Genomic DNA, 27760 nt, shown 5'->3' on the forward strand with positions numbered 1-27760 from the left:
TCAGAGCAGGTTGCCTATCAGAGTTTAAGGCATCATCACACTAAAGAACAGGAAATCAGTTTAGGAGCCACAAGAGGTTGCACACCGTATTGCAATATCCCACATAAGGCTAAAGCCCTCAGGCCTACCCCACAGCACTGAGATGGGAAGACTTCTTGGTTTGGGGATTTGCTCCTTGTACTATTCTCTTTTTTAATGCAACCACGGCTTCATGGAAAGAATATAACCAGCACTGACAAGGCTGGACCTTATTCTGCCACAGAGTCAGATCCTCTTCTGTCTCACTGTCCGTCTAACCCTATGGCTCTTACATTCTTTTCCGCACAGCAACCCAATTTCCTTTAAGAACCCATCTTTTCTCCACTTAACCTACAATCTTCTTGAGAGGTGAGAGAGAGATTTAAATCCTCCTGGGCTGAACCAAACCTGTGATTTGGGCCTCCCACTTCCTGGGTGAGGCTATCAACCATTAGGCTATCACACAAAAGACCACAGCATTTCACTGTGCATCTTGGCTGGACGGAAGTCTCCAGGAGATTCAGGCACTAATCCACCTGCTTCTGAGTGCCAACAAAGAGACAGGAGCTAACTCCCAGCTTTTCAGGCCTGGGGGAGTCCTGGGCACATGCACAAAGCGCTCAGTAGTTTTCTGGAAAACATTTTTTGATGTATCATGTATCAACAATATTAAAGCAGTAAAATCCTGTAATTATTCCCGATCCCTGCTGAAACACAAAAAATTGAGTTTCTTAAAGCTGGACCAGTTCTTTGATCTAGTTCACAACATCACCTGGCAAACAATCGTGCAAACACACCTTAAAGGAGAGAATGAGGCAGTGCTGCAAATATAAACAGTGTTTCAATAAAACATTTAATCTCTTGAAAGCATAATGTCATGCCTGAAATCCACCCAAATCCTTCTTTGGATCTGACCCCTGTGTCTTAGATTACTAATCATACCTACTACATGTTGCATTACTGTGAAATTATTTATAACTCAGCTCTTATCATGAAATCCAGTACTACGGAAGGATGATCACAATAATGAAAATCTACACACAAACCAAACAAATCCTCCCTCTTTCTCATGAAGCCAGTCTTCAGTGTAGCACTTCCTGCAGCTGAACTTCTTTGTTGTGTTTCTTCAGGGAATCCTTTTAAGAGAGAAGCTTGACAGCAGGATCTGATGAGAAATTATGTCTGTTTGTGATCGTGTTGGGCCAGCAATGGAAAAAAATAAGCTTTTTGTTAGCTCTCTTGAGTCTCTATTAACTGTAACATACAGAATGCCTCCAGCTTCTGAGATGGCTGTTAAAAAGACAGGTTGTTTTTGTGACAGCCAGCTGTTGTGACAATATTCTGTGAAAGCATTCCTTCTAGCTGGCTAGGGATTTGGTGTGAATATTTTCTGTTTAATGCACTGAGTCCCACATTTTTTATTTGGGGCTTACATATAAAAAGTATTGAGTGTTGTGCTTGTCAGGCAAATCTGGAACATTACACATCTCTCTCCTGATGGCGTTGTAGAAATGTAAGCCAGTCTGCTCGTGGAGAGCTGCTGGACCTGAGGGTACAGTTTCTTGTAGCACAACATAACTTCATTCCTGATGCTACAACCTGGAACTGTTTGCCTGGATCCTGCTCTAGTGCTGGGTTGGGCCCTAACGGTCTGTACAGGAATAAGGAACGCTCTGTGCCAATCACACCATATTATCCAAATCTTGATTAAAAACAACTAAATGTTAACATGTGTTTAATTTTTAGCTAGTTCAGGCTTCTCACATACTCAAATATGGAAGCTGACTTACTGTTTTTATAAATCCACTGCCGCATCTGTCACTAACTGGATTAACTACATAGAGATTATAGTTCATTATGAATTATCATTCATTTCAGTGGCTACAGCTCACTATTTTATTCAGTCAGTATTATCTGGACCACAGTGTAGCGGCATTTCACAGCTTGCTTTAAGGCAGAGGCAAACCACCAAAGAAAGAGGCTGCATGCAGCTGGCCACATTGAACTTTACTCCCTCTTCTAGTTTTTAAATTCAGGTGGCTGTGACTAGTACCGCTCACAAGGTGTGGGCTGAGAATAACTGAACCAATTAATTACCCAAATCCTCCATCTACGGGCTGGCCTCATTATGAGGACTTTTACAGAAGACGGTCAAGGCAGTAGGAAAATTTTAGTATGTGCCATTAGATGAGGCCTTAGGAGTGAGGCACAAGTGATAATATACTGGTGTGACTTCTTTTTTCCACAATACTTGCACCGCACCTGGGGCCTTCCGTGCGCGCTGCCCGGCACGGGCTCCCCCCACTTCCCGAGGAAACGGGCACTTCCCTGGCGCGCTCTCGCCACCAGGAGGCGCCGCTCTCCCGCCAACCCCTGAGAGGATTCCCCGGGCTGTGCCCGGACCGGGCCTCCGTCTTCACCCTGCTTAAAGGTGGAACCATCAAAACGCTACGCTCTACTTCAAGCATAAACACAAGAACAAGCTCCGAACTCTTCTTCCGTACGGTAACAAACCACTCCCTCTCTGAACAACTGGTCGAAAATTTCCCTTTTTTCTCACCCAGCGCTTTAGAAGATTACAAACGCGAACTTTAAACGCCGTCTTTCTTCAAGTGATCCCGTTACTAAATTTTTACGAACGACAGCCGCTTGGACGACGCGCCCCCGGCAGAGCGGTGAGCCGCGCAGGGAGGCGGGCGAGCCGTCCGCCCAAGGCGGGAGGGGCGGGCAGCCCCTTCCACCCCGCACGGGCGGGGGCTGCCCAGCAGGAACATCCTCCGCCCCAGCTCCACCACCGCAGCGGGCTGGGGGAGCTGCCCCCCGGGCCTGCGCGGCGCCCGCCCAAGGCTTCATTCCTTCCTTCCTTCCTTCCTTCTCCTCGCGTCTCTAAGCGCGGCCCGCCAGCACCCCAGCTTGCCAGCACCGCTCCCAAGCGGGAACAGGCGGGGTCGGCAGCGTCGCGATGCTTATTGCGCAGGCGCCGCGTGCTGCGCCTGCGCAGTAGTGCGCGCCACGGCGGAGCCGGGGGGGGGGGGGGGACGGCCCGCCCGGGCCCGCCCCCTGGCGCCCGCCGGGCCGCGCTCGCCGCTGTCCCCGCCCGCCTCCGCCTCCAGCTCCGCCTGGGCGCTGGGAGCGGCGGCCGCGGCGGGCAACTTCCCCTCAAGTCTGTCCGGCGGCGGGGGGCACTATGCGACCCGGCTGAGCGCGGCCCGAGAGGGGCGGGCGGGGCGAGGACAGGCGGCGCCAGCCGCAGCAGCAGCAGCAGCCCCGCCGCCGCAGCCGGAGTCGCCCGGCAGCCGCCCGCCTCAGCCCCCTGCCCTTCCCCGGCCGGGGCAGGAGCCGCCGCGGCCGTCCCATGTCCCGCAAGGCCAGCGACAATGTGGAGTACACGCTGCGGAGCCTGAGCAACCTGATGGGCGAGAAGCGGCGGCGGCAGGCGGACGGGTCCGCCGGCTCGGGCGCGGCGGCGGCGGGCGAGCGGAGCCTCATCGCCGCCGAGTCGTGCTCCAGCCTCAACAGCGCGGCGTCGGGCGGCGAGCTGGAGCGGGCGGCGCGGCGGCAGTTCCAGCAGGACGAGACCCCCGGCTTCGTCTACGTGGTGTCGGTCTTCTCCGCCCTGGGGGGCTTCCTCTTCGGCTACGACACCGGCGTGGTGTCGGGGGCCCTGCTCCTCCTCAAGAGGGAGCTCAACCTGGACGCCCTCTGGCAGGAGCTGCTCGTCTCCGGCACGGTGGGCGCCGCCGCCCTCTCCGCCCTGGCCGGCGGCGTCCTCAACGGGCTGTGCGGCCGGCGGCCCTGCATCCTGCTGGCCAGCGGCCTCTTCACGGCGGGGGCCGGCGTGCTGGCCGCCGCCCGCGACAAGGAGACCCTGCTGGGGGGACGCGTGGTGGTGGGGCTGGGCATCGGTGAGTGCCGCGCCGCCCCGCCGGGCTCCCTCCCGGCTGCTGCAGCCCGCCCCCCCCCCGCCCCGCTCCCCGGGGGGACCCCAGCTCTTGCCCCCGCGGGGGAAAAGCTCCCCCGGGAGGCAGGTTTAACCGCTCCTAAAATCCGCCCGTCCCCGCGCGTCCACGGCCCGTTTATGTAAGGCAGCCCGCAAACAAAAGGCGAACATTGGCCCCTGGGGTTTGAAGCGCTCGGCTGCTGGCGAGGGAAATGCATAACTGAGCGGAGGTCGGGAGAGGGGTCTGCTGGCCATCGCGGCGGGGTGTGGAAAGGGAGAGTGTGTGTGCTCGCCCTTTGTGTGTTTTTACTTGCAGGTGGTGTAGCCCTAGCCCGTTTTCGGGGAGAGTTGTCTGGTTTCAGTACGAGCAGAATGGTCTCGCATCCTTTCTGCAAATTCATCTTTAGGGTGGTCTAGCAGTGTCAACAGCTCGCACCGTACGCTTTGCGTTTGAGGCGTTTCTGGGCAGTCGGGAGTGAGGAGGAGGTCATGCCTCTTTCTGAACCGTAAATACCTCTCTTCTGATTCCCCGCACAGCTTTGCTTTTCATTGGGCACTAAAGGAATGCTTTTGGGACAAAATACGGTAGTAATCTCTCTGGTCAAATGAGATGACACTTGCTTTGGAAGGCTTTGGCTTTCATTAATAACATTCTGCAGAACTGAACGTGAATTGCTGCTCTTAGGCAGCAATATACACGTTCCTATACACGTTGCATAACTTGCAAGCAGTAGGCTCTGATAAAACTTCATAGTTGTCCCAAAGAACTTGAAGTGATGAGGACTGATTTCTCTAACCTTTGAGACTGGTTTCTGTGCCAACTATATCCTAAATATCCCCAGAATTTTGGTTGCCCTTCAGCTGCCATCCTGTCAGGCAGTAATTTGAATGATATTCATCATCCAAGATGGGCTGTATGAGGTTATTGAGTCCTTGTACTATAGTGTGTATAAAAAAAAAAAAGAAAAAAGAGAGAAGTAAATCTTTCTTACTGTGATCTTGCAACCCTCCCTATCTAAAAGCATGAGGGCAAATTGAGAATTAGACTTGTCTTCCTCTACATAGCGAAGTTCTGTTTCTTAGCCATTGAATAATTTTTTGAATTTTCTGGCTTGATAGAGACACACTTGCTGTGATGCAATTCACGGTCTTACTAAGGAAAAAAGTGAGTCACCCCGAGTTGGGTGGTTGTTTTTTATTTTTTAAATGCTACCCCCCTGCATTTTTTTTTAATCAAGACTTCAGACTGCAGGATGTTGATAACGTTTGTTATAATGTTCAGGAGACAAGAAAACTAAATTTGACTGTGAGGTGGCAGAACAGGTATTTTCATGGCAATATGTAGTACCTATGTTTAGTGGTAGATACTAAAAATATCAAACTTGACATATTTTTGTGTTTCTGAAGCTTCTCAGGTTCTTTGTTGACTGTAACTGGTTATGTTGACAACTTCAGGGGGAAAAGAGAGGAAAGGGATGGATGGTTTTCTTGACTGTTGTGTATGTGTGTCTTGTGGAGAGAGACCTAGGCATGTTTGAATTGTCTTACAGTGGTGCATATAAATTACATTGGTATTGTCAGAGGGATATGAGACTTGGGGCTTTATATAATTAATATATAAAACACAGAAATGGAATTTGGGAGCTAGGGGTTGTTCTTTCGTACAGCCATAGATCACTTGTGTGGTCTGGGGAGGGAGATCTCTCTTTGGCCTCTTTCCACATTGGGGAAAGAGATAGTGGTTCTGGTGGAGTTCTGGAGAGCTAAATTAAGGACTGAGAAATGTTCTGAGTATTTTGGAGCACAAAGACACTAACTGATATTTAAAAAATATGGTATTGTCTCCTTTTTATCAAAGGTTGCTCTTGTTTATGTGATGGAGCTTATGGCCAGAAACAAAGCATTACCTTAAATTGCTGTGACTGAACCATCACAAGAGACTCCAAGAATCACAGAGTCCAATCCTAATGAGGTTTATTTTACAAAAGAAAAAAATGTTGTTGTTCAAAACTGTTCTCAGACAGCGAACTGCAACAATCTCTACATTAAATCCCCCACCAGAGGGAGCCTGGATAATTTCATGAAGGCATTAGAAATTGGTGGAACTTTTAACCAGTTTCTTCCCTTTCTTCTCTTGGAGCCCTCTGACTATCATTTTACTGCCTGCAGTGAGCAAGAACTTCCTAACTCAGTAATGTGACACTTCAGTGACAGTGCGAACTGCTGAAATATAAGGGTGCGATGTTATGAAATGCTTTCCTACCTGCAAATCAGTAAAAACTCCTTAACTATGTATAATTTTATACATTTTTGAGGACTCTTTCCTGTAGCTCTCTGCCAATTGCACACCAAGAGATCTACTCCAGAAATATGTGTTTGCTTGCATTTAATAAATGAATTACTGTGTTACGGGCAGTACTGTGGTGCTGTAAAAGCAGATGCAGTGATGGTTACCTATGGGTCTTCATTCCGCCCTCCCTGGTACAGGGAGGATCTGTGTTAATTGTGTTCTTGTGAGAAAACGGCCATTTTTCTCATGACTGTGATTTATAAAGGGCTACAGTTAAACTTTGAAGGATGAAAAACACAGGATATATGCCGAAATGAGGAACACCTCTCACTTGTCTGTCTTGTCTGTTTCTTACAGTTTTCTGTAGAGCTGTTTTGAAATAGAAAAACTCTTGTTTTCTCCCCAGCAATTACAGAAGGAGATGTTTCTGGAAAATAAAGACCTTCTCTCAAGGACAAGCCAAAGTCCTCTTTTATTGCAAATGTTGAATAGATTTTTATGGTTGGAAACAGTTATGTTCCCCTTCCCCTCCATCCCCCCAGTGTAAATACAAAATATGGGGAATGCAAAAAAAGGGAAACCACATTCAGGATGAGTTTAGAATATGCTTAGATCTTTTCAGGTCTGAATTTCTAGATACATAGTTCATGACAACTTCAAGCAAAATGGTTTAAGAATAAGGTTATGGTCATCATTCCCTCCCCCATGCCCGCTCCTTCCTGAGCAGCTCTGGTGTCCCTGACTCTTTAGGAATTTGGCTGAGCTTGGTGTCAGGAATGTAACATTTGGATGGATATTCATTACAGCAAATGTAGGCAAAATTCAAACATTTAGGAAATTGGATCGGTAGCGCTTTGTATGAGCTTAGCTAGGGAAAATGTCACTGGTACAAAGCGTATTTGGACCTTTTGCATCTGATAATGCTAAAGGCCTTAGCCTGTTGCTGAAGGGTGACTAACCACACTTGGTACGGGATTGAGGGTCAACATAGGTTTGCCTTGTGTTGGCTGCTGTAGTTTGCATGCTTGGCAGCAAAGCCAGGTTCTTCGTTCGGCTCATCTTTGGTCTGTCCTACCAAAGTCTGAGGACAAGCCAGAACTTAAACACCAAAGGTTAGAGCTAGGCATGGCTGTAGACAAGAGCTAATTCTACTGAAAAACTGCTGCCTTGAGAAGGGAGGTGGAATGTGAGCAGAGTAAGCACTGAGACTAAACGTAATAGAGACTAGAAAGGATAATAATAAATAGCTATGTTTGCAAAGTCACTTCTTTCTTAGACTGTAATGAGTCCAATGTTCTAATTTTACAATCACTTTGCTGTCTGAACCCATTGGCCAGATGTGTTTCAGTGGCTCGCCAGTCAGCAATGGGAGCAGTTTATCTTTCTGTCATCTGAGGATGCTGAAGGTGTTAAGTCTGCAGCTGATGTGCGTGAGTGTTTGGCATGGTGTTTCAGGTAGTGTGCTGTTCAGATCAGTTTTTCAAGAACATTTATGTACCAACTGTGGAAGGAAAGCTGTTTGAGCTACGCAGAGTTCAGGAAGTGACAGAATTAAGCTCGCTCGTGCAGAGTTGATCTCTATCTTAATGTAAAATCATTAGCTGGATGATTAGATTCTCCTGTCTTGTTCAGCATGCAGAATAGATGGTGCTCAATTAATGATTAGCTCTTCAGTGTTTTGTTTTCTTATTCAGTGTGCGGCTTAGGCGTTACTTAATGCACACACTACCCAAGCCCTTGTGAAAGCAGTTACTTCTTAGGACTACTGTGTGTGCATGCACTCTGTCATTAGGTCTGGAATGCAATGGAGACCTGACTGGTTAGGTGCCATGTCTCCTCTCTGACCCCTGTCTTTGCTGGTATGTGACATATCTTTACAATGTGAGCTTACTGTTCGGTGCTTGCTTTGTACTAAAAATGTCTGTAGTATTGTTTTTTTTTAAAGGCTGTATTTGAATGTGACATATGTAGTGTTCCTGGTAGCATCTTTGCACTGCATATGTAGGTCATCTTCTGAGCAGAGGAAACAAGATTGTACATGGAATTAGGCAGGAGTAAAAAGTGCTGGCATATGGTTCAGGGCTCCCCTGGTGGGACTGGCTTCTACTGATGGTAAGGTCCAGTAGCAAATAACAAAAATAAACAAATTTAACCAAAAGACTTGCATCGTGTAGTACCAGCTCTGCAGTATCTTTACAGTGGTTAAGTAAAGGTCCGCCGTATCAGCTGGACTACCATGTATGCTGTGAAAATACTGGAAAATAACCAGTATGACCTGTTGCCTATTAAAGATGAGGTTTTTTTTTTTTTTTTTAGTGTACTACTGAGCTTTTTCAGGTGCTATGTATTTTTATCTTGGAAAAAGTAACAGATTAATCTCCTCCCCACCCCCACCCCCCCCCCCCCCCTCCCCATGGGAAGCTAAGCTTCAGTCTGTTTTTTATAAGTGAGTGTCCACCAGATTTTTTTGAAGGAGTTTATACCTTAGTACATTTTGGAGGGGAAGGTCACGCTCAGCCCCCAAATTTGCTGTGCTGCTTCTGGCAGATCCTTGTAATTTTCAATCCAGAGATTTATAGGCTATTTTTCCCTCCAGAGACAGTGGTGTGTTGGTATAAGCTTGCAATAGGGACAGAGGGGAATGGAGAGACATATAGGTAGCTGCATTGTTGGAATCGACTCTTGTACTGCCAATGACCAGAGATGCTTACCCAGGTTTCTAGAATCTATAGCTACTGACATTACTGTGTATGGTCAGGGTTGGATCTCTGCATCTTAAGAGCTTAATCTGTTCTTGTGCAAAAGCATCTGGGAGGATGCACTAGCTTCTGACTGAAGCTTTGGTCTTGCAGGGTACCAGGAGTAAATTAAGATGAAACACTCTCTTTTAAAGGCCTCTAATTTTGTGTGCATTGGACAGGATACACAGTGCTATGCTCAGTTCACTGTCATGTTAACAAGCACTGACTCTGTTATTGTTTGGTGTAATACAAAAAGATCAGCAATTTATACATAAATATTGCTACCTTTGGCAAATATTTAGTGACCATTTCAGAGTAAAGTATTAAGCACAGGGAGTTATAGCTAAGAGAATTTTTTGACTTTTGATTCTTCTGGAAACTGTTTAAAGTCATAAGAGTGGTGTTTCCTTTTTTTTTTTTTATTTTTTCCTTTACCTTTGTTTTGGGCTTTTTGCTGTTGTTTTTGTTTAACTTTAAAATTCCCATAGTTCATAAACCTTGAAATTGATTTTTCTGTCTCTAAAACACGGGAATCTTGTGAAATAGTTTTCCCTGTACTTGGACAGACTGTTCTATCAAAACAGAATTCCTATTGTATTTTAAGTATTTTTGTTCATTTTGGAAAAAAATACAATGCATCCAATTAATATGTGACGTAAAATTGAAACTTTTATGATCCTCTTACTCCTTATAAAAAGGCAACTTGAAGGAAGCTTGCAGTCTCAAACACAAGTGTTTCCTTACCTATCTTGAAAAATTCATGTGGGCACCATAGGTGGGCTTATTTTCAAAATGCTTTGTTTGCTATAGGAACAAGAGACCAGTGGCATCCACTTACCGTGATGTTAAAGATAGCAAATCATTCAGCTGGAACTCTCGCATATGAATGACTTGTCTGGCTGAAGCTTATTACCAGTCGCATCAGCAGAGGCACAAGGCAGGACATCTGAGGACAGTCCAGGCAGCACATTCGAAGTGCTAGCTACTGCCTTCTGCTGTGCTTTTATTAAGGATTTATTCAAAGCAAATGCCTGTTCTGAAGGTGAATTTTTTGTAGGTGGTTTCTCATTTTGACTGTTTATATACCCAGTCACTGAAGTTGCGTTTCTTAGCAACTTAGTTTCTGTCCCTTCTTCCTTCACAAGTCCCTTACTGACGTGCTGCCTGTGCGGATGAAACGTCACACCATGACCTTGGAGCCCCCCACACGTCTGGCTGCTGTGGATAGGCCACGGCATGCTTTTAGCTGTGGTGTCAGCAAATGTGTTCCTGCCTCCCGCTTGGTTCGGTCTCTTATTTGGCTAAATAGCAAAGGTGTCTGCCTCTTCTGCAATTTGGGACAGACTTCCTTCTCATGTTCCTCCCCTTCAAGCAGCAGATCCTTGTTTGAGTCCCATGTGTGCCCTAGGGATTGCTCCTGGGTTGACTGTCCTGGGAGTTCAGCCATCTCTCTCTGTGGCTGTTGCCTTAGTGGGCTCAGACACTGAAGCAGTTGTGTGGATTTAAAAAAAAAAAAAAGAAAGAAAAAAATGTATGTTTATTGACACATGCAATGTTTTACCTTGGGCTTGTCCTTTAGTTGTCTCTCAGGGGTCTTCTCCCCCCTCCCCTAGAGATGGGTCTTCCAGTTGCGTATATTCAGGAGCTGTCACACCAGCTTCTCTATTTGAACTTTTCTTCCCCCCCTCCCGGATTTTCCCAGTATAATTCAGCAAGGGAGCAGCTGTCTGGAGGATGTTTGCCCTCTGTGGCTAATCTGAAAGGCTTCTTGGTTCTCATTAGAGCTGATGTTTTCCAGAAGCACCTGGCATCAACCTTGGGGGGCTCATCCTTTGCTAGTGAACAGTTTGCATCAACGATTGCGTTCTGCTCCTGAGTGATGAGGCAATTTCAAGGCAAAAAAAAATCTTCCAGGCAGTGTGGAAAACCCCGGTGATACTTGATGCTTTTAGCACACAGGCTGACAGGCACTCTGCAAGGCTGAACGGTCTTAAGGGAGAAGTGGGGTTTCCCTGGAAGGCAGTTGCTTCAGGCCGCAAATCTAGAACTTTCTGGTCTCTTTTCAACACTGTGTTTTTGGGAAGGTCTGCGTTTTCACAGGTCTCATTCCAACTGGTAGCATACAGGAGCTCTCTAATTTAGTCAACAGCCAGCCAAGCACATACAGCTGTGTGCTCAGTTGTCTCTGAGGCAGTAATGAAATGATTGTCGATCTCCATACAATAGACACAAAACCAGAAATGGTGGAGGACCTGCTGTGTAAACAAATATGTGTATCCAAAATTAGATTCACCTGGCAATTGCCCATATTTTCATAGTCCAGACAAAATTAAATAGCTTTAGAAACGTACACCATAAGTGGGAGCCCTAAGCAAGAGTTTTCCAGCCTTTTCCCAGAAGTGGGAGTTTCTGCAGGCTAACCTTTTCTGTCTTGGACAGAAACAAGGAGTAACAGCCCTTCTGTTTGCTTTTCTTTTGGTCCCGAGCCTCATGTGCATGATTTTCTCCACTGTTGCTTCTCTTGCAAGTTTTCAGGGAAGCAAAACCAGTAACTAAGGTTTTAATGTGCCTATGGACATAATCACTTTGGGAAAAGAAGATTATTTTCCAGCAGCTGGAAGGAAATATTAGGGATGTCTTTGTGTTTAGCCACAGCTTTTCTACTTTCCTGTCGTATTCTTGAAACCCGGGGGAATGCATTCCAAGTTGGAAAGAGGAGAAGAGCCTGCCTGGTGTTACACACGTTGTATTGCCCATGCTGTGGGGCATGTGGTCTTGTAAATTGGAAATGTATTCCAGTGGGTGCTGCTCTGAGAGAAACATCTACTGAAGTGATCACTGGCATGTGCCAATGGAAGAAGATCTTAAATTGCTCACAAGAAATTCTTTCCTGTTCCTCCTCTCAAATGCTTGTTCTGTTCCAGAACAGCACAGAAACCCTACAAAGCCTTAAACAATCTACCTTGCTTAGTAACTTCTGATAGTTTACCAGGTATATTTTTGTAGTTTTAGCACTCCTGCTCTTGGTTCACCAGATAAGACCTTTGAATTAGGCCTACTTGAAGGCACCAACAATTTGAAATTTAAATCCATCTTGAACTGATTGCACCCCTAATGAATAGGTGGATGTAGGATTTTGAGGTTGGGTGGGGTTTTTTTCCCAACCTGTTGGCAGTTCCTGTCTGACTGTCTTCTTTTCTTCACGCTAACACAGTCATAAAAACATGAAGGTGACCTTAAATAAGTGTCATTAAATGACTTCATGTTGTTATGGCTGATACATTACTATCAGCAGTGCCGTCATTCATAGCCTATCATCAATCACATTTATTATAATCAAATAGAAAAAATAAAGTTAGGTATTGGTAGTATTTGAAAACGATAGTAGTAATCTTGATTCGTGCCCTGCTCTGAACTGCCTTCTGCAGTTCAGCCAGGTCCTGCTGTGGTATTTGTCCCACTTCCAAGGGCGAGAGAAGAGCAGAGCTACACCTTTCCCTAATGCAGTACCAGAGTGGAGCTGCTGTGCCCAGAGGAGCAGGAAGGGAGAAGAAGCACTAGTGCCATCTTCCCATGCCCTGCGATGCTGTTCAGACAGACCGGACCAGCTGGTGGAAACAGGGAGCTCATGTTCCCATCCCTCTGTTTTTTCTCCCCTAAATTACCATTGATTCTTGTCCAAAGCATGTCATAGTACTACAATACTTGGTAGTTATCTGTGATTCTGTGGGTTTTTAAATCAATATTATGAAAGATTCAAACAGTATCGCCTGTTACATTTTTACAGCTCTAATCCTGGAGGAACCGGCAGTACTGAACCTGGAGAAAATACAGTTGTTGGTTTACTGTCTCTTCAGCTGCACATTCAGAAATGGATAGGCAGTCAGGATTCAGTAATTTCTGAAGAAAGAGTTAGATGATCCTGATGCTGAAGACAGCTACCTTCTGAGCATGTTGCAGTTTTCTCTTGTGCTGCTGAACTGGCAGTTGTAGCATAGGTTTCACATTCTGCCATTCAACAGCAAAAATGATCAGGGAATTATGGAAGGAAAATAAAGCTACTATCTTAAAGGCGCCTTGAGAAAGTTGGAAGTAAAAGCTGTGTATTGAATAAATATACTTAATAAATTACTTATTCCTGAGCTTTTTACAGGAAAAGTGGTAGATAACTAAATGTATTGATGAAAGCTATGACAACGAGGCTGGAGCAACTTCAGAAATCTAGAAAAATAACTGACGCACTGACCCTACATGGGGTGTTTGAGGCAGGGAATATTTTTGCTGCTTGTTTGAACATCTAACTGGAGTGCAGTTGGGAACAGGGAGAGTTGAGAGCCTAAGTTCTAGTATAGTTGATGGAGGATCGTATATCAGGATCCCAAAGTCAGATGCCTCGCGTGAGAGCTAGTACTTCTTTGGAATCTGCTTATCCAACATGAAATAGTAGGAGAAACACTCTGCTTCTTATAGTATTTTTTTGTGTGGTTAAGGTTCAGGTCAATGTGCTATATTTGTTTTTCCTAGCTATATTAGGACTTACTCTGCCTAAGTGTTACTTTGAACTTAATTTTCTGGTTGTAGCTGCCCACCTAGGAAGTTTCGTTTAATCTGTGAGGTTAAGGAGATAAAATTGAAGGGACTTGCCACTACGTACTTGCTCTCTTGATTTGGTTAGTTAATTTTTTTAGGGTTGTTGGTTGGAGCTATGATGGATCCTGAGGAGACTAACATCTGAGAAAGGCAACGTGGTAATAGATGAACTAGAGCACAGTGAGCATGGAGGAAGTACTGGTTAAGACCAAAGCTGTGTGTTCTTTAAGCATGCACTTCAGCAAATGTTTACATGTAAGTGACCTTTTTTGTTTGTTCACAGGTCCTTGATTATTGGACTGTTGAGGTCAGTAGTAGCTATGTCAGCATAGGAATGGGGAATCTGCCTGAGGGGAAAAGGTAAGCCTGGTTTTATTCATTATGGAGTTCAGCAGCTAACTCTTTTGCCTCCTAGACTCCCTGCTCCTGCATTAATCATAGGCACTGCTGACCTCACCAGTCCAATTCACATTGGAGCAGCTTGGTATGAATGGAAAGCCAGAGCCACCCGGAGAACTTCAGGATCTTGAAGAAAGGGGTGGAAAAGATGAAATGTTGTACATAGTCATTCACGATGTTTTAGCCCAAGAATTCAATCACTGTAGTAATATTTTGAGCTGAATACTGGGGTCTGGTTTTCTGCTGTATGTAGTTCTTGGGTAGGAGGAGAGATAAGGCACAGAATGTAGATCCTTTCTCTTGTAATGATTGACTGGCATGTTCCTGGAAAAAATCATTGGTGCATATAGCAGAAATCTGGGCATGCATTGAGTAGAGCATTACACAAATAATGTCAACTTCTCTTTTAGTGAGTGGGAATGTACTTTACTAAATTCTTTGAAAGCTTGGATGAGAAGGTACTATTTATCTTAAAGTGTAACTTTGGGACAGAGCACAATAGTTGTCTACACCTGTATGGTCTATGTGATTACCTCTGTGTGTCTTACTGTGCTGCAGGTTTAGGGCTTCCCTCCTCTCCTGACCCCAGTCTGTAGTTTTACTAGCTAGGGTAAACAAAATATTATCATGTTCAACGGTGTGTGTGCTTTTCTGCTGTAGTTTCAAGGCATACTTTTTGTGTCAAGCTCTGTTGTGATTGTTGTTTTGCTTTTTTTTCTGTCTGCTGATGGTGACTTTAAAGATGCAGCTTGTGTTTTGGCTTTGATTCTGCCTATCCCCATGTATTTCTGAATCTTCCTTCCCTGGAGTCAAAAGCTGTCTGTTGTATCAGTCTGCAGGGCCTCTCCCTGATTCAAAGCTAATTGCTTTGCCTGACACCCAAGTCTTATCTGGGCGATTAATCATTATCCTCTTAGATGAGGAGCGCTCCTTTGCACAGAAGGAAACAGTGCTCTGACCTTACAAACGCAGTAGTGCAGAGAAGGTTTTTACTCACAGCTCAAGACCAGCAGGCCTGTCTCCTCTCTAATACTGATTGTATCTTTAGCAAGATCTGAGCCACCTGTTTAGAATATTTATGTTTAGTCTAGTCAGAAGTTAATTCTCAGTAATTCACCCTGTAATGGTGAAACTTCTAAGGGACTGTGTATGCATTTTCTGGTTTTCCCTACCTAGACTCTTAACTTGTTTCCGGCTGGCTTAATAGAGCCGCTGCTCATGGTCATACGCTCCCTTGTGTCTTCATCCATGAGTATGGATTTGTGCGTGTGACTGTTTTAGATGGGTTGCTGAGGCATAAATCCCTATGGTTGTGTGCCGGTTGGATGAGGGCAAGCCTGGCTTGCCTGTTAGCCTGCTGTCTCAAGCTTTTGTATTAATTCTGCTTTTCTTCCTAGAGGCTCTTTCCAGGGTACATGAAGTGAAACTGTGCATGCTAGGTGTGATGGGGACTTCTTATGGACCACTTTGTTACAGTCAAACTATTCAGCTTTTCAATTTGTCTAGCTGTAATGGCTTCTTATCCCCAAGTTTCCCCTCTGAGGGAGCTTCATTTGGACTGGGATATAGGGAAACCACGCTCCTTGCACTGGTGCAAAGAAGGGGGAACTGGAAGTGTGAGTGCTGAAGTAATGCTACTTGAACCTCAATAACTCATCTGCCACACTTGTCTTTCTTGGCCCACATTGGTGAGAAGGAATGTCTGGTCCAGGCCTCCTAGACAGTCATGTTGGGAAGTAGGAATCCAGACATTTGGAGAACTCTGTGTGTGTGCCTGGTCAGGAAGAATTGAGTAGTGAAAGAAAACTGTATTAGTGGATATTTTAATTAGGAGTTGTTTGTATTTTTGTGGTGAGAAAAAATGTGATTGAAGGTGGCTATGCAAGACGATACCATAAACCAGTTGCAGATTTTCAGGATTAGTGTGTTGAGAATGGATTCCCCACCTGTGGTCTGGAGGACAGGAGGAGGTACGAAGAACTGCTTTGGGGTATGGAGCCGTTCTTTCTGCCTCTTTAATTTTTTTTTATCAAGTGGGACTATATAGTTCTTGGCTCAGTTCTTTCTTCTTTGTTAAATTTTTATCAAGTAGGGATGTATGTTTCTTGGCTTAGATGATGTGGACTTGCATGATCTAACACATGCACAGCGTAATTAGTTTTCATCTGTGCTGTGGCAGGCAATGAGCAAGAGAGAGAACTTCAGGAGGCCTGACTCGGCACTCTTTCACTGCTTTTAAGCCAGTGTGATTCCACTGGCATTACAGCAACATTAATTTCTTTACCTCATGGTCTTGATAAACAACTAATTAGTACAGTACTTTATGGGAGAATCTGTTCATCAGGTGATTGTAGGTTCATATAAAATTAAGTCTGTAAGGTAAATACGGATGTCACACTGAGCTACAACTGAAAAATACAACTTTAGGCAGATTTGTTGGAGAAGTTTAAGACTTCTAAGCTGATATTTGAAGACAAAGCACATCATATTTCTTCGCAAATGCTTATATTCATCTTCTGTGATGTTTTGCTTACAGCAATGCTCTGTTTCTTGCTTAAAGCAAATGATTCAGTTAGTTGTAGTAAAACATAAAAATGCCTGTGTGCAAACTTCTCAGTCTTGTACAAATATGTTCCCAATGTAGCTGAATCATCCAGAAGCAATGTATTGCTCTCTTTGGTTTGGATTTCTGTTTGTTGTACATTATCAGCACAAAAATACAAGTGTCCCTGAAGCAATAATAGTTTGAGAAGTGTTTGGTCTGCTGTGTCTCCTTTTCACAGTTGCTCTATCTGTTCTTTGGTTTGGATTTCTCTTTGTCATGTCACTAAAATATATACATCCCTGAAGCAATAATAGACCGAGAAGTGTCTGGTCTGCTGCATTTCACTTTCACAATTGCACTGTGTGTTCTGTACTCTGCAAATTTGACCTGTTACAGGATCTGTAGCTATTGGTTTTCTAAGTCACGGTAAATTTTGCCAATGCAAATACCAGCTTGGGTTACCTCTCCTAGGAGCTGGAACCCATACAGTTTGCTTGTGTGCCATAGAAGCAATAGTAGCAAGGACACTGTTGTGTTTTTGTACTAGCAAGAAAAAAATACTATTTCATGCTGGTACAAAGAGCTAGAGACACACAGCCTTGAACTCATCTTGCCATAACATGAAGTTTTTTGTGTTGTGCAGTTTTATAGTCTCAAGGCTGTATTACAACAAGCCTTATGTTAAAGTAAAATAAATGCACACAGCTGTTTTACTTTGCCACTAAGAAGGCTTGCTAACTTTAGATACTGCAATAAGAAAAACGTCTGTTGTACTGTTGAAAGGCGTGACTTGCACATTGTGAGACCCCAAATGTCTGATGCACTGTCTTTTGCCCAGTAAACATAAGACCAGTCTGTAATTCTTGGATTTGTCACTTCCTGGCCACTTGATCTTAAAGTGACTGTGGTACTTTATGCCTCCACTTTTCTTCTGTAAGGTGGGGCTGATGTTTGCTTGCATTTTTGAAAGGCATTCTTGGACTTATTAAAAACAAATAATAATGTTTAATTCTATCAGTCATAACCTGTTCAACACTACAATTTCTGTGAATGGACTTCATAGTCTGATTTTCAGTTTCTTGGATAATTTCTCCTACAGTCAGATCTCTTCTCTTTCCCTCCTTGCTGTGTGTTTGGCCTTTAGACAGGCAGTACTGTTGGTGGTACTAGTCAGGGAAGACTGGGCTCGGAGAAGCCTGATGTTCAAATCTTACTGAAATACTGGTAAATTATTTGTTACAAATTACAATTAATGGCTGTTACAATTCCCACTTGGCTTTGTAACTTCAGGTAATTCTACTTAACTGGGAGTGCAAATCATTTGTTAATAGATACATATATACAAATTGTCACATACTTGTCATTGCACAGAAAAATAAGAATGCCTAAAATCAACCCAACTCTATAAAGCATTTTTAAGATGTATCTCAGTGGAGTAATGTAGACTTAACTTCCAGAATGTAATCTGACATGCTGTATCACTAAATATGCTTATTCTTCAATTACTCCCACGAGCCTTTTCTGTTCCTTGCAAGCAGTTGGCACAAGAGTCATTAAAGGACTTTGCTACTAAATGCTTTTGGTAATTTATACCTAAGCTTGAGTTTTCTGATATGGTATATTGAAACACTACTCAAAGGGTCTGTACGTCTTAGCAATTAAGAAGTCCTTTAAACTAAGAAAGGAGAGCAATGTAAACTCAAGAGAGAGCAGATTAATGTGGATGTGAACTTGATGGTATTTGAAAGGTGGATCATGCTGCAACTGATGATAATGAGCAATAGACATTTGAATTGCTGAAAGCACACACTGCATTGGAAGCACAGTCTGTGGGAAGTTTTTCTAGCTGTTACATTACTGTGGTAGGTCATGAGTATTAAGGAAGGGGATTCTGCTATTAAGGAGGTCATCTTTGGTGGCAGGAAGAGTAGCATTCTGCTAGAATAGAGGCTTCTTCCCAACCTCATCTACATATAAACCTGTCATGAGCATGTGTGCTTTGCAATGGATTGTAAAATTTTATAGGGAAAATACTATGGTTTTATTATTTTCTTACTGCATACAGGCATAAATGGTACTGACTGGGAAGGCAGGAGTGGGTAGCGAGTAATTTAGAGATCCAGTCACCAGTGAGGTGTGTGTTGTGCTTTGCTGCTGGTTCCTGGTGCTTTATTAGAAGCTATCACAACTGGTTTCTTTCCTACTCGCAGTTACTCTGTTAGTGCTCAGTTTAATGATTCTTCTCCAGTGCGTAATTAATTCTGCCTCCTGATGCTGCCCTCCTGCAGTATTGTCAGCAGTCCCTACCTTTTGTTTTGGGAAATAAGGAAGAGGATGTAGACCAGAGATGTTTTTAAAATGTAAATAAAAGTAATTATTTTTACTTTTGAATGAAAATTCAATTATAGGTAGTTAGGTTTTACTGTAATTGATGTTTCAATTAGATCTTGCTTTATGAAAACTTAATTAAAAGATCAGGTGAAATGTGACCAGCTTATAGGGGGAAAAGTAAGATGGGAGCCAGTAATTACTTTGTAGGGTTTCTTTGGAAAGAGTGCTGTGAGGATTCAGAGCTCCCTCCCCACTCTGGTGTTAGGATTGTCAGTGACCTTCAAATATGAAAAATTCATTATGAATTTTCAGTGTGAAAGTAGAGTAATGCTGTAAGTGCAGAATTTGCAAAGTTTGTATTTTAGAGAGATCCTGCATTTAGTTGTTTTCCTTGACAGTAGCTTGTGCATGAATCTTTTCACTTAAAACTTGAACCCGACATGAGAGTGTCTTGTCACTTCAAAAGAGAGCGTGGCTTCATTTTTAATGGTAAAACTTTCAGTTTTAAGGATGGAATCTGCTTCTTAGTGGGAGCAGATACAAAGAAGTTAAATAAAATTAACAGGAGGCTCTCCGTAGGAGCTGTGCCTCTGCGTACAAAAAAGCTGGGGTACCTAGAAGCTGGGGGGCAGCAAACTGAAACAGCACAATATTTCATTGTCCGGTTAGTCATCTTATGACTTAGAGTGATTTATTGCAACTTGCACAGGGCGAGTCACAGGAAAAGCAGATTTTATCTTAACAAGGTTATTTGCTGCATCTATGTTACTTAGAATGGGACTGTCGGATACACCATTTTAAATGCCAGCTCCTAATTCTTCTTAAAATTGCTTGTTTTCACTATTCTCTCATTGGGTAGGGGCAACGCAGCAGACTGCCAGATGAAAGAATCAGTGCAGTGCTCTGAGTTACAGAAGGGCATTTTAGATACCCATCTTTATTTCCTTTTAATCTTTAGGTTGTCTAGAGTTACCAAGGTCTTGTATCGGTTAATGAGATTTACTGAGAACGTCACAATGTTTGCCCAGCTTTCACTGCAGGCTGAGCTGCAGCTCTTCCTGTTCCTGCTAACATGCCCGGAGAACGAAAACAGGGCAGGAAAGAGCTGCTCTACGGGGGGACCTCAGGAGCTGTGCTCCTGTGATCTGTGGTTCTCACATCCATTGGTTCTGAGCACTATTATTAGTAAGGAGGTCTGCAAAGTAAAAGTTGGAGTAAAGCAACCCTGTTAGCAGAATTACATCTGCTGTTTGGAAGACAGCTGTCCGTTACAATGCATCTGGGGGACTGCAAGTTGTCAAAAGCTGAAAGCCATGAGAGCAGCATTTCCCAGGTTTTCCTGGGATCTTCTGTCCTCTACCAGTTTCTTCCCTGACGCCTTGAGACTTGGCAGCCTTATTTTTAGGAAGCTCTTTGGCAGTCCGTTTCCCTGATAAAATTTAGCAGTAGTTTCTTCCCACCTGCAGCATCCACCCACTCCTGGTTAGCTGAGACTTCCCTCAGCTTTTTGTCCCTTTGATGTTGGTAATGCGGAGTTGATCTGTTCCTTTTCACCTTTAGCCTTGACAGCTACTCTCTTGTTTTTTTTCCCTCAAATGCAGCAGCCTCATTCTTCACTTGTAACATCTCCTTTTTGTCAGTATAAGCAACTGATGGAAGTAAATACACAACAAAAGAGGTTAAAGCACCCTTGTATCCCTTGACAGCTTGAGTATTACACAGTGAATCCTGCAGTTACGGCTGCTGATCTAGACTATCGCAAGTCATTTCTAAGAGTAAACCTACATGGCCTGAGGAAGTTCAGCACTGCTTTGTCCCTCTACTAAGGACAGTCTAGTGCAAGATCCTTGTCCTAATAGTCAAAACCCTTTCAGAGACTTAACCGCTTTACCTGAGAGATCCTTACCTGGGATTCCTCCAGAGCATGTTCTCCTATTACAGTTGCACCAAGCAGCTGTTATTGAAATGGTAGTGGGAAAACTCCGGAGCATGGGGAGAAGTTGCATGGAAGCTAAACATCTAAGCTGAGCTGCTTCTCATAAAGCACAGAAATGTGCAGCACTTATTATTATAATGATAGTTATACTACATTACCATCATGAGTGCTACTTGCATTATAATGATATAATTGAAACTTATTTTTTAAAATCAGGCCTTAGGCTGTAAAAGGCTTACAGGGCTTTTGTTTATTTTTTAGAGCAATAGTTATAAAGCCATATAACTGGTACCTGTCTTCCTACAAATCATGCTGTTTCTTGTACAAGTGGGTAACTAAATGTAGTAATTCATATCAAAATATAGTTTTCTGTGTTGATGGTTGCAATGTATTTACCCATTGCAAGCACAAAATTACTGGGAATGTAAACTAGACAGACAATATTTTTATGAATGGCTTTCCAGAACAACGAATGAACACATTCAATGTTACTGCACAGTTTTTGTCTAAAATACTGAGTTTGCAATGCGATCAGTCTTTCTAGATTAGTTTTTTAATTAATGGCAAGTGGTAGGTAAGAAAATGCATTCTTCTGCTCGTCTTCATCTTAAGCTGCATGTTTGGAGTCAGTTGCTGGACTTTTGGTTAACTCAGTGAAACCTAAAGCAGTTTACAGAAAAGTTAACTGGTTTAACTTTTAATAACTGCACTTGTAGAATGAGGCACTGTTAAAACCAAGTTACTTCTTAGTTGAAGAGGGCTTTCAGGTATAAGTTGAAGGCATGCTTTTAGCTGAGCTGTAGTTCAGCTTCTAAAGCTTGTTCGTGTTTGTTTAGATATCACTTCTCGTACAATAATTCTAAGTTGGGTAAAGCATCACTGTAGTAGAACTAGGAAAGAAAAAAAATGGTTTATAAACAAAAGTGCAAAGTTGGAAAGGAGTATTCATTTTATCTGTAGCTTTCAAATCATTACCCTCGTCTTCTGAAAATAAGATTTATCTGTATAGAAAATCTTAGCTAATCATTGAAGCATTCAACTGTTCTGGGGTTTTTGGTGTGGGATTGTTTTTTGGTTTTTTAACCATGCAAAGCTTGCACGGTGTTCATAATGCTGGCATTCTGGCATATATGAATGGTTATGCAGATGCGTCCTGCCAAATCTTTCTGGGCCGTTATAAAACCATACTTCCCTGCTGGACATTGCTGTCTGCTTGGCTGAGTCAGCAGAAAGAGCTGGATGGCCACTCCTCAGCCGCTTAGTTAGTGCTTGTTGTGATCTCATGCCTTAGCACAAGTCTGTGTCAGCCACCAGATCAAAAGTCTTGAATGGGAAACAGAGTAGGTGAGATGCGGATATGCATCCTGATCTGCTGCCTTGCTGGAAGGGGAGGAGCCACTGGCTGGGGAAGCAGCTCCTTATCTTTGGCTGTGACTGCCTCAGGACTTGGCCAAGTTCATTTGCCTGTTTTTCCCAGGTGTAAGCCAGCAGCATGTATAGTGCATAGTCTGCATGTACTAAAGAATGTCTACAGCAAAGCACTGCTTATATCGATTACTATTTATTGGAACTAAAAGCTTCACTTTTAAAGTAGATTAAGTAATGCTTGTCTTATGTGTTTATACAAGCTGTCATAAAGAAAACTATTATGTTCTATTTATGATTTTCAAGTGAAAGAAAAATAAAATACTCTTATTTTCAGAGGTGAGAAGCTTTTGCAATATGGTAAAAATAAAGGTTGCGTTGAGTAGTATAAAAATCTATGTTGCTTCACTCTTTCACTGTGAAAGATCTTCCGCAGCTTGTAAGTTCACAGAATCTTTGCAAATAGTGCTTGATCAAAATTAATCCAGAAACAAAATAAATTAGGACTTTTCACTAGTTGCTTGTGGTAGCTTTTAGTCACTTTTTGGGCTGATTGTTGACCTTGTATTGTTAAAATGGTTCAGAAATGTTGTTCTTCACAATTCCTAGTACCTTTCAAGTAGAGGGAGCCATAGCATATTCCAAGTGGAAAATTAGTGATACTCCCTCCCCTGCATGCCTGTGTGCACACACACATACTTTTTGAGAAAGAGTTTTTCCTATTTAGGCTTTCCTAAAAATGCTGTTCCAGAAATAATCAATCTGCTCCTGTCTGGATCACTGTAGAAAAAGGAGAAAATCCGTTTCAGTGTTGAAAGTTACTAAATACAAATTGATAGCTGTGTAGGTGACCCAACAAAAGACTTTTTAACTCTTTTGCTTATTGAAAATGTAGGTGTAGGTTAGCAACCAATTACTTTGCTTATATATTTTGAAGAAACTGTCATTGATGAGCTAGCTTAATTAATTATGGGTTCAGTTGTTACATTTTTATGATGCTGTCTTTTAGCTGGATTTCTTTTAGGAATCATTCTGATTAATGTTTTGAAGTAATCTGAAACAGGGTAAATCTCAAAGCTAGATCTGTGGATAGGTTTGGGCAGCATGAAGGGAATAACTTGTTTTAAACATGCCAGCTTTCTGGAATGGGATCTACAGCCATGAGCTACAAGCACAGGTTCCCATTATGGCATGCTGTGAGAAGGAGATCCCTCAGTAGGATACCCAGCAACTAGGGCAGCTGAGTGGGGAGAGTGTGACCAGGTGTTTTACAACCTGAATGAAAAGGAATATATGCTGGTCATAAGGAAAGACTGAATATGGGTAACTAAATCTGGGTTGCTGGGAAGTGTAAACTGTGATCTGACATCTGTAGTGCTAGGCATGCTCTTATGCTTTGGACAGTTGCAAAGATCTTTGCTTCAAATTTTCTGGATGTTTAGCTTGATTGTTTTGTCTCTGGTTAATTAAATCCCACTCTCTCCTTCTGACTTTGCCACTCAAAATAAATTTACTTTACATGTTTTTTGATAACTGTAACTTTGAGTAATCTTAAAATAACTTTGGATAGAAAAAATGATTTGTTTTCAAAATTCTCTTCCCAAAATGAGCTGTTCTATGTATAGCACTAACATTGAGGCCGAGGTTGAATAGGACCCTACAGTTAAAGTGATTCTAACACTTATAAATAGTTACTTTCATCTGACCTTAAAAACTTTCTCAATTCTGTTTGCTTTCATATAAAATTCTCTTTCTGTTCCTACTGTTTGACAATTTTCCCATACAAGAAGTATTTTTCTCCCCTCTAGCTCTCCTACTTTTTCAGTAGCCACAGATTGTGGCATGTTTTGTATCCCCCTCTACGTTGGGTTGTTACGTGGTAGAACTGAATGCCTGCAGTTTTCTGGCTGTGGGTACTGTTTTTTTATTTACTGCATGTGTGTTGCTAAAGATTCCTGCAAATTTTTTGTATATTTTCAAGTTTTTGCTAAACTAAGTTTTCTTTTAATAAACTGAGGAAATAGGTTTTATTTTAATAAACTTTCACACTCTAGCCTGTACATGGTAGGTTCTTGTCTATTTTGCCTCAAGTGTCATGGGTCACTTTTTTCCATTTCATAACCACCCAGTTTCCACATTAAAAAGATTCCTTGACTTGCAGAATTTCCGTGTAGGAAAGTAAGTACTGTGATAAATAGTCCCTTCTTGATTATTCAATTTATTGAATATTCATGTCTCTCTATTATGATATGTGGTTTCCTTATGCTCTTTTTGCAAGATACTGCTCTGGAGATGTCAGAGAAAGGTCTTAGTGCTTTCGTTATATAATTGTACTCTGTGTTGGCATCTTAATTTTTTTTGAGCTAGGTTTGCATCTGTATCTTTTGATCAAGGGAGGGTTTGAAACTTGAAATTACTCTTGTGTGTAATGCAATTCACAAAGGCTAATGAATCTTTTTGGGGGTTTGCATTTACAATATGACAATTGTGGTTGTTTCTAGTGGACACAATTTGAGGGTTTTTTAGGCAAAGAAGGATTTTGTGTTCTTGATCCTTACTGATACACACAACAGTGAAAAACCTTCTTGTGGTCAACAGAAGGAATTATTCATCCAGGCTCATTAAGATATGATTGTTCTATAAATTTGAAACAGTATCAACTAGTGAGGAGCTTCATTTATTTTTCTTCAGATTGTTCTGGGCCTTGGACTCCTTCACAGTTGGATGCTACACAGTAATGAAGGTTTTTGGCATTAATTATAATATTAGTCACTCTGCTTTGGGCTAGTGGCTAGATAGGGACATAAAGATTTGCAATCACTTAGTGTATTAGATGTTCAATAGTACAGGTTCTTTAACTATGATGAACTGTCTTTCTCTGATTTAACAGTGTTTAAATAATATACAAGAATTGAATGAAGCCTGCTGACGTTGGACTGCCATTCTAGAGGAGATGCACCTAAATCTGCCCATTACTGTGATTTATATTCTCGCAAAGCAATGTGGTTTTAGTGCTAGTGGTTTGTCCCACTGCCCTTAACCTATTTCGGATCTCTGCTGTAGCTGACTACAGTTGTGTCACTGCTAAGAAATGGACTTCTACTAATCTGATGTAGGTGAGAGATTGAAATGGGAAAGTGTGCTGCCAGTCATTCTTGAAATAACTTTCACTAACCAGTTATAAACTGCTGATAATTCATTTACTAGATAGGTGCAGTGGGTGGAAACCTAGATATTAGAGGGGACTTGAGCTTTCCCCTGATGTTCACACTCAAATACAAGCTGTTTCAATGAACGTTTTGGCTTTATCTGCTAGGGAAGTGGTTAGTGTATCAAATGCACTGCTTTCTCAAGTATTTCCTATTAGCATGTTTAATGAGGCACTCTAACATCCCTGTCAGTTGACTGTCATTACTGAAAACTGAAGTGTTAACTGTAACAACAGAAAAGGGCTCTAGAAAAAGGCTTAATACTTGTTCAGGTTGAGCCGTATCATTAAAGTATGTTGTGGAGTTATCTGTAGAATAGAGGTGGCTGATTGTTGATGCAACTCCTCTATGTTTTTGTGAAAGCTAATGGTCTTCTAAAATAAATATCCTTTGCAGGTAAAATGTACCCATTTTGTCAATGATAGACATTTTTCTCTTCACAGACTACTTAAATGGTTTCTTCTTTAGATTGACAGTAAAGAATATATGATTATTGTGGAACTTGTCACTTCTTTCAAAAAGTTAATCATTGTGTTGCCCTTATCCTCTTGAATATTACTACTCAGATGTGAGCAATGTTCTAAAATTATCGGTTGGCAAGAACGACGTCTTTGTCAGGAATAGAGTAAAAACCTTGGAGTATAATTTGTGGGAACGCAACTGAAAGAAAATACCTGATGAAAGTCTCTTTGTCTCTATAATCTCATGTACTTCTGCGATCAATAGTGTTTCAAGGCACTAAATTTAGGTTGCATGTCCAAAATCCAAGATAGAAGAAGTTTACCAGACTTCCTGCAAAGTTGCTGGAAGAAAACATTAACCTGGTATACAGCTGTAGCTTGGCAAGTTTTCCCCTGCCCCCTTTGGAATTTACTATTTAATTTTTAAAAAACCACAAATAACAACCAAACTTTATATTCATATTCAAACTTTCTCATAGCATAACAACCTCTATTAAGCTGTTTATTAATATTTAATTCCTGATTCTCTTTGCCATATACTTGCTTCTTCATCAGGTTGCCTCCACAGATCCTCCGTCTGTGGAATCACTTGCTAAAGCTTCTTGGAATCCTTACAAGTAGTACAAACCACTATGGGCAGCTTCTTAATGAAGTGAACTTTAAAGTTGGTTGCATTAAAGTTTAACATTTTAATGAAAATTTACTCTTATAAGTTCATTCTTAGATATGTGAAAAACCCAAAACTATTACCTTGGGTAAGTATCTTGGTACAGCTTTATATGTTAGTGAAGAATGCCTCATTCCCATGAGTATTCTCCTGAAAGGAAATGTTTTGGTAACTTTTGTTTCTGCCTGTTTATTTGGAACTCCTAACAATACGCATTTCTGTAATAAGCTGTGACTGTTCTTTGTTGTTAATAGAGATTAATGGCTTAGTTGCTGTACTCTGAAATAGGATCAAGGATATCTTTGTTTTTTGTGATTATTTCACATCCTGATTTTTAGTTTCCAACTGGACAGTCTGGAGTCCCATATCAGTTCAGGCCAGTCTCCATTAACATACGTAGTCCTGCCTATGGGCCAGTACAGCCTTTTGATCTCATCATAAACTGTTTAAAGGAGTGGTACAAAGTGGTACAAACCCCTTTTAGCTGGTTGCATTCCCTGGTTTACCTGGTGTTGATGCAAAGGGTCAGCATGAGCTGGAGGGAAGGAGGGACAGAACCACGATGCAAAGAGATACCAGCTCCTGGTTATGCCTCATTAGCACTTCTAGTTAACCATCAGTCCTCTTCGTTCTTAAGCATGAAAGGCTGATTGGGTTGCGTGAGTTTTTGTTCTTTTTAAAGTTACCCAATTCTTGTCACCTGTCTCTTGTGTTTATGAACCTTTTGGGTAGTAATCTAAACAGCAACAACAAAAAATTGTCAGGAATCCTTCCCAATGTTATTGCTGCTCCTGATGCTGGTTATTGGTTGACACCAGTGAAATGACTGACACATCCTTACTACCTTAGAGCTTTTTTTATTATGCTCGGAGTAAAAGTGCATCTCATTCAATACCCTGTCTCCAGCTTTTGTTGCTCATCTGTTTTTATGATGCACCTTCCCTCATGTCTGCTAGACACACGACTGGAGCTGTAGTGGAAGTCCTGGTCTTTACAGAATACGTTTATAGCCATCTGATCTTGCAAAAAAGTCTTTAAAATTATTCCATCTCCCTAGTATTTATTCCCAAATGCTTTTTATAAACAAGAACTTGGATTCCTTCTTTAGTCCTTCTGTTTTGCTAACTTAATCTCATCTCTTAAAATGTATTTTTAATTCTCCTAATTATCATAGGAGTTCTCCTTCATGACCTTTTTATCTCTCCTTTCAGTAGGTTTGTTGACTTCATTCCTAAACTTCTTAATGAATTCTTTATAATGCTTACATG

General features: G+C 42.2%; 1 protein-coding gene across 1 annotated transcript in view; it reads left to right on the plus strand.

Annotated features, from left to right (window-relative positions):
• The first annotated feature begins 3373 nt into the window (after nucleotides 1-3373).
• The window catches only part of SLC2A13 (solute carrier family 2 member 13), a 162225-nt gene continuing 137838 nt past the window's right edge, over nucleotides 3374-27760 (plus strand). The window contains exon 1 of the mRNA XM_059816927.1: nucleotides 3374-3923. Coding sequence (XP_059672910.1) covers nucleotides 3374-3923 — 550 coding nt within the window. The remainder of the gene's footprint in view (nucleotides 3924-27760) is intronic.

Source organism: Gavia stellata, chromosome 4 (genome assembly GCF_030936135.1).
Source record: "Gavia stellata isolate bGavSte3 chromosome 4, bGavSte3.hap2, whole genome shotgun sequence".
Lineage (NCBI taxonomy): Eukaryota > Metazoa > Chordata > Aves > Gaviiformes > Gaviidae > Gavia > Gavia stellata.